At 46.1% G+C, this 7,235-nt stretch overlaps 1 protein-coding gene across 1 annotated transcript in view; it reads left to right on the top strand.

The window, feature by feature from the left end:
- The window catches only part of RNH1 (ribonuclease/angiogenin inhibitor 1), a 13,289-nt gene extending 9,076 nt beyond the window's left edge, over positions 1-4,213 (top strand). The window contains exons 6-10 of the mRNA XM_005419501.2: positions 367-537; positions 1,029-1,199; positions 2,137-2,307; positions 3,034-3,204; positions 3,421-4,213. Coding sequence (XP_005419558.1) covers positions 367-537; positions 1,029-1,199; positions 2,137-2,307; positions 3,034-3,204; positions 3,421-3,508 — 772 coding nt within the window. The 3' untranslated portion in view covers positions 3,509-4,213. The remainder of the gene's footprint in view (positions 1-366; positions 538-1,028; positions 1,200-2,136; positions 2,308-3,033; positions 3,205-3,420) is intronic.
- The last annotated feature ends 3,022 nt before the right edge of the window (positions 4,214-7,235 follow it).

Genomic DNA, 7,235 nt, shown 5'->3' with positions numbered 1-7,235 from the left:
AGCAGGGGTTGGCTCAGCAGGGACTCACTGTGTGATGCTGCCAAAAGTTCCTCTTAAAAAGGATAACTGATAAAAAGGGAAGTTTGGCAAGAATGATCCTTGCATTAATGCATATGAATGGCTGGGTCAAAGTGCCCTGCAGCCTCATGAAATGCAAGAGCAGAGAGCAGAGCCTCACCCTGAGTCCCATCTTGGACATCTGTATCTTCTCTGAACCTTGGAGGATGTAGCAGTGCCTGGCTGAGTTGCACTGGTTTGCAGCAAGGAACCAGCCCATAGACCCTTCCCAGTCTGAACTGGGGTATTGGGGTGTATCTAACATGGGTGGGTCTGGAGCAGCAACTCCAACTGTGCTTTTTCCTGCAGCCTGGAGAACTGTGGCATAACCAGCGACAGCTGTATGGAAATTAGTGCTGTTCTCAGGAACAAGTCATCTCTGATGGATCTTTCTGTGGGGGACAACAAGATCGGGGACTCCGGTCTGGCTCTGCTGTGCCAGGGACTGATGCATCCTAGCTGCAAAATCCAGAAGCTGTGGTAAGGGTGGGCAGAGGTTTCTTATATTCCTTCTGCAGCTTCTGAGCTGTTTAGGTTGTGCTGCTGGTTTGCTCCAAAGTGGAAATTTCTCATTTACCCATTATGGTCAAAAAAGTGTCTCAGCTGCAAATCAGTTAATTCCCAAAAACTGGGTGGAGAACACCATGAACAAGTAGGACCACACTGAAATTGCTTGGATCAAATTCTGGTGAGAGGGCAAATAGAAGTTTATGATGGCATTGTCTTGGCTTCCAGTTGAGTCAGCTGTCTACTAGAATTGCATATTTCTGTTTCTTTTTTTGTGTGTTACAAGCAGAGCTTTTGGTGCAGCAAGTGGAAAGTAAGGAAAGGAGGAAGCTGTGTGGTATGATGTATGAAAGGATACAAGAAAATGAGACAACGTAACCAGAAATTCAGAATACTAAAACAGGACTCTGTTTTCTAATCTAAGTCATTCTTGGGAGAAAATAACATTTTGTTCTTCCCTGCAGGTTATGGGATTGTGATCTCACAAGTGCTAGCTGTAAAGATCTCTCCAGACTCATCAGTACAAAGGAGACCCTCACAGAGATCAGTCTGATAGACAATAACCTGAGAGACTCAGGGATGGAAATGCTCTGTCAGGCACTCAAGGATCCCAAATCTAAACTTCAGGAGCTATGGTGAGCTGCTGTCAAGTTTCACATATCTACTGCCTTCTTTGGAGGCCTCACTGAAGAAAGATGTAAGGTGAAGTAATGCCCACCCAGATAGATCCTCAGTTGTGATGGTTCCATAAGCAACTCCTGCTGGTTGTTACTGAAAGGATTTATAGAGTTAAAAAGGGCTTTTCTAGACTTAAAGACTTTAAAAGGATTTGTATTTCTAAACTCATAGACACTTTGAAGATGTGCCCCATCACAGTTATCCTGTTAAAACCGAAAGGAGACCAAGCATCACTTGCAGAACTTCTAATTAATTGTTTTATCATGCAACAAATGACAGTTAAGAGACTTTTGAAGTCTGAAAGGCCTGATGGAATAGCAAAATGAATGCTGTAATCAGATATCTCAGGCTCTCTCTCCACTGGAGCTAAACTCTCTCACTAATGAGACAAAAGAAAGCTCTAGTGACATTAAACATTTCTCATCATCCTGTCCTGTTAACTGTCTTACCTTTTAGGCTGGGATGGTCTAGGAGAAGAAATTTGTTCTTTCACTTAGAACTTGAATTTTCCTGCATTGCAGATTCAGCTCCTGCCCCCAGCTGGGTTCTTGCCCTGGTGGCCTGGAAGTCAGTGGGGTGCCTCAGGAGTGCACAGTGGAGCCAGCAGTGACTGTTAGAGCAGCACACTTCTTCCTTCCTTGGTCCTGTGCTTCTTGGGCAGGTGCCTTTCCTAGGTGCACGCTCCAAGACAGACATCCCACACAAAGAGTGGGAGAGGTGCTGCCTAGAAAGGACTGAGCAGATAGGCATTGAGAGGAGTACAGTGATTGCAGGAAAGCCCTGGTGCCTCTGTTCCCACTGTCTGGACTCCTGTTAAATAAATGTGAAGAAGTGAACGGTGCCTGATAGTCTCTAGGTGACCCACCTAGATCTCATCTCGCTTTTGCCTTGCAGGGTTAGGGAGTGTGGGCTCACCACTGCTTGCTGCAAGGCTGTCAGCTCTGCTCTCAGCACCAACAAGCACCTGAAAGTACTGCACATAGGTGAGAACAAGCTGGGAGATGCAGGTGTGGAGCTCCTGTGTGAAGGGCTGATGCACCCCAGCTGCAACATCCAGTCCCTCTGGTAAGGTGCACTCTCAGAAGTTGTCTTCTCTCTTGCTGTCTGAATTCACCCTTTGTCTTCTACTTCCATGGTCCTTAGGGGTGCCAGCACAAGTGCTGGTCTAGCCTCACTAGAAGGAGCAGGCAGCCAGCTGGAGCATCACCTCCAGCCCTGGGGTGGGATTTGCCTTCCCCGTGAGCCTGTTCCCTTCCTAGCTGGGCCCAGCTCTGGGCTCTGTGCTTGTTCTCTCCATGCTGTTGGACAGAAGCTGGAGCTGTGCTCTGATGCCTGAATTCACAGTGAGTGAGTGAAGCAGACGGGTCATGGGAGACATCAGTAAGACTTGCAAGTCTGTCCCAGAAAGTGTCTTTTGACCACTTAAAGCTACTTGGTCATCAACTGAGAGGCCTCAGTTGCTCTCTTCAGAGAGGTGCAAGTCTCAAGTATAGTGATAAGAGAAGATGATGCATGATGGTGAATTTGGGAATAACTTCGATGGGTTCCTCCTGTGTCCATAGCCACACGCTGTTATGCTTTAGGGAGGCCTTTGAGGTGTTCAGCAGTCACCATGAGGGCATCTGTCTCTGTGGCAAGACCACAGGCCAGCCCCTGCTGAAGTCTTGGAGATGCCATCTTTGCCAGAATTTCTGGTCCATGCTGGGGATGTCCACACCTGCTGCCCAGGTGTGGGCAGGGTTTCCTGGAGCCAGGGTTCATTGTGCTGACCTCTCCCTCCTCTCCCTGCAGGTTGGGGAACTGTGACCTGACAGCAGGCTGCTGTGCCACCCTCGCCACCGTCATGGCCACCAAGCAGTGCCTCACTGAGCTGGACCTGAGCTACAACCCTCTGGAAGACGAAGGCATCAGGAAGATCTGTGAAGCCTTGAAGAAGCCCAGCTGCAACGTCCAGCAGTTAATGTGAGCGATGGCGGTAGCCCTGGCAGGGGTGGGAGGCTGCTGCTGGTCAGGGACTAAGGGTGTCCTGGGCTGTAAAGCCAATTTCTGGCTGCTCTTAAAGCTAGATGGGGCCCTTCCTGGCATATGACCTTCCTATACTGGCCAGTTGTGCATCTGACTCTTCCCTTAACAGGAGGATGCTCACTAAATCTCACTTGCCTTTCTGTTTTGGTGTAGTTTGTATGACATTTTGTGGAGTTCTGAAGTGGATGATGAACTGAGAGCCTTGGAAGAGTCCAAGCCTGAAGTGAAGATCATTTCATGAGTGGTGACTGCCTGCAGAACAACGTCAAAGCAATGTCCTCTTCTTCATCTGAACTTTTCATACGTAAAACTAATTAACTTAATAGGGAATTTTCTTGTACCAAAACCATTTGTGGATTCCCTGAGTGGGTGTCTGGGGAGCTGATCGGCCTTCTCTGTGTCTCTGGATGTACTAACTCTGAGACTCCTGAAAGCTGCAGCATCACTATCCTTGAAATAAACAATTACTGTCTTGTAGAAGTGGGTCTCTAGCCCTTAGGAGCTCTTTAATCCTATAATCCCTTCTAACGAATTAGTTGGGCTTTAAAGAGAGCTCCTTGCCAAGGCAAGAGAACTACCCACTGTATTGTTACTGGGTGGTGCTTTTGATAGGTCTCTGGGGAAGGCTTTCAAAAAAACCTAAATGTTTTTAATCTAAAATTGAGCTCTCCCCTGTCTTTTCCCTAAAAGGGTTCTTGGAAAAGCAGTGGTGGCCAAGGCACTAGAAAAAAAAGAAATGAGCAGCTGTTCAGCTGTGCAATGTCAAAATTCATGTCCTTTGAAAAGTGATTTTCCTACAAACAAAAGATGCTGTGTGCATTTCTGCTAGTATGGGAAATGATTAAATGATTGATATGTTTGATCTGGCAAAGAGTAGTTCTACAGGAACTTTATACTTAATTTTTCTACTTATAAAAATAAATATATCTGTATATTTCTCCTTTAAGACCAATGTAGTTATTTGTGAACTGCAACACTACCAACACCTTGGTTTACTTGTTTGTTTTTGGTAAGTCCCTAGCTGAAACATGCCAGGAGAAGATCGTAGTCAAGGCTTTAGGTAAAGAACAAGCCTAGAAGACATTTCAGTTTTCAGGGGACACTGGGGTTTCATGCCCAGAGTTGTAACAAACCCTTGTTCCAACAGAAAATGCAACTGCTGCACATCTAAACCACAAAAGAATGAATATGGATTTAAAAATATACAAGGCAAGCCTGGCATTGTCCTTGGCTGGCCTTGCAGGATGAATGCCAAAAAATCCCATTCCCCAATGTGTCTTCCTGGTCACTTGGTGTTTCCTTCACTGGAAAATTCTGTGTGGCACCTAAGGTAAAGGTGTTCTCTAGGCTTTGCTTTTTGCTGCTCACATTCATCCTGTAGAGGCCACAGCTGGCTTTTCTTTGTCCTAGAAGATTTGACCTAGGTGGTTTCTACAGTAGCCTTCACAAACCTAAAATGGTGCATGAGAAATAGTTTATTTGTGTCTTCAGGCAGGTGTGAAGGATAGGATTTGGTTTTTTCCTCAAGGCATGTCTCTCATAGCTGCCCAAAATGCTAAAAACCCACTCCTTTTGGCTTTAGTCTTCTCCATGAATAAAAACTTACCCATTCTAAGGGGCTCATAAACAGGCTTTTCAGTTCATGGTCTCTCCTGGATCTGGCATGCACAGATGCCCAAATTAATTTCATGCTGGGGGAGAGACAGACCAGAGGGTAAAGAGATGTGTAGGGAGAGCCAAAAAAATCAGGCAACTGGGAGGGTGTAAAACCAGCCCTCTAAAAAGACACAGCAAACAGAAGTGGATTGTCCCTATCCTGGCTACCCAAGGGGGGGCACTCTGCTCTTGCACTGCAGCTGCAATGCCTGGAAATGCCTCCTGTTCCTCCCCCTCAGCAGAGCATTGGGCAGGGTCTGCCGCCACCATGGCTGCACTGAGGGCGTTCAGCCTGGCACAGCCTGCTCCCACCAGGGGTGAAGTCCACACCTGCCTTTGATCCCAGAGTGGCTTTGCATTTCCTCCAAGAATGCAGACAGAACTTGGAAAAGTCTCTGCAGCAAATGCCACAATGCACAAATGGCAGTTTCTCCAGCTGCCAGCCACAGCAAGGAAAACCACAAGAGCCATATTTTGCTTCCTTATGAGCTCAGGGCATCTCAGGCCAGGCCAGCCTGGTAGAGCTCTACAGTTCCCCCAGGATGGGGATAAATCTGCACTCAGAACCCCTGCTGTTCTTTAAGACAACATCAGGTCCTGTGCTTGGCTCTAAAATGCAGGTAGAAATCCCAGGATCCAGGAGCAAGCCAGCTTAGCAAGAGACACTTGTGCTCATGAACAAGACTCAAGCAAGGACTACTATTCCTAAAAACTCATTTGTTTTTGTTCATCTATTTGTTGGTCCAGCTCACTTCGCTGACAAACCTTGTCACAACTGTGAACTTGGGAGAGCTGAAAGATACAGGAATTTGCTTCTGCAGTTTAGATGTGTGGGTAGTCAACATTTTAAACTAAAGTAGTCAGGAACTGAGTCACAAACCTTTCATGTGGAGTAGGTAGTAGGCTGGCAGGCAAAGCCTTACTCATACCAAGATCACAGCTGGAGAACTCAGCAGTTCCTGGGACATTGCAGTCACATACTGGTTCTCAGGGCAAATGCTTGGACCCCCCGATTCAGTGGTTTGCAAGTACTGACTTTCTACCAGTAAGGGCTGAGTTTCACCTCATATAGTGAAGATTTAGGACAAAATTATGCAGCCAAAATAGAAGATTAAGAAATACAAGTATGACTTTCACTTTAAGCAAATATTAGAACTTTAAAAGATATGTCCCAGAGGTCTTCAATTCAGAGAAAACAGGTTTGTATTTTGAACTTCAGTAACAGCAACAGTGGTTTAGGGTATAGTAAAATTTCAAGTTTTTGCTAATAGTTTCAGATTCTACAATAAATGTAATTTTTTATTCATCACAACATATGATCTTGAGCTGGGAGATCACAGCATTCCAGTTAACATTGTCAGAAGCAGTTAAACAAATATTACTGTCCTCACAGTTTATACCCCAACCAAACCTCCTACTTCCTTTGGAATATCAAGTCATGGCTGCTCTGATATCCCTCCTGTTCTCTTGGTACCTGGGCTTTTTGGAAAGGAGTTCCAGCACAACAAGACCCCAGTACCAGCTTCAAATACCAGTGATGCTACCAGCAATTATAGAGCTCCACTTGAGTCTGAAAGGGGATTTCAAGCCCACTGTCTTTGAAGAGCTAACCACACACAGCTCCCTGCTTTGAAAACAGTGCTTACATCTGAGTCACTACCAAACCTCTACTACAATAATCTAAAAGGGACTTACTTGTTGCCTGAATTCCTCTTTTGCACAGATCATTGTGACTTTCAGCTATCATTTACAATATATTTTCTCCTTTCTGTGTGCTGATTTCATCAGTCACCACTTCCTCCACTACACCTCTATTTCATCTTTTACTAAAGGGGAAAAAACATGGGGAAAACACCCCAAACAAATCACTAGGCAGGAAAATCCCTCTCCCCATAAGATGAGAAGAATTTGGATCTACTTTACCAATTCCCCTCCTCACAGCTGCAAATGAACCATGGACATTTCTCCTCTTGGGGCACAGCATCACAGCCCCCTCCTGACTGAGTGATGCCCACTCCTCTGGCACTCACGCCATAAACACCAGCCAGTCCAGTGCACTCCCAGCTTGGCAAGGACTTGCAAACTGGCAGGTTGATGAATATGTGAGGTTAGTCTTGCCTCTCTCAGCTAAAGCCAGCTGCATCCACTATGAGAGGAAATGCAGCCCCCAGCCAGAGGAAGAAACTGTGTTGGGTCAGATGACTGCACAGATGACAAGCCTTTCCAAGCTAGAGGGCAAATTGGTGGCATGTGGGATGCAGGACCATGTGGCTGGGGGAGATGGAAACTTTAATTGGCCAATATCGTGTCAG

This window comes from Geospiza fortis, unplaced genomic scaffold (assembly GCF_000277835.1).
Source record: "Geospiza fortis unplaced genomic scaffold, GeoFor_1.0 scaffold66, whole genome shotgun sequence".
Classification (NCBI taxonomy): domain Eukaryota; kingdom Metazoa; phylum Chordata; class Aves; order Passeriformes; family Thraupidae; genus Geospiza; species Geospiza fortis.
This window is presented reverse-complemented; position numbering and strand designations above follow the sequence as displayed.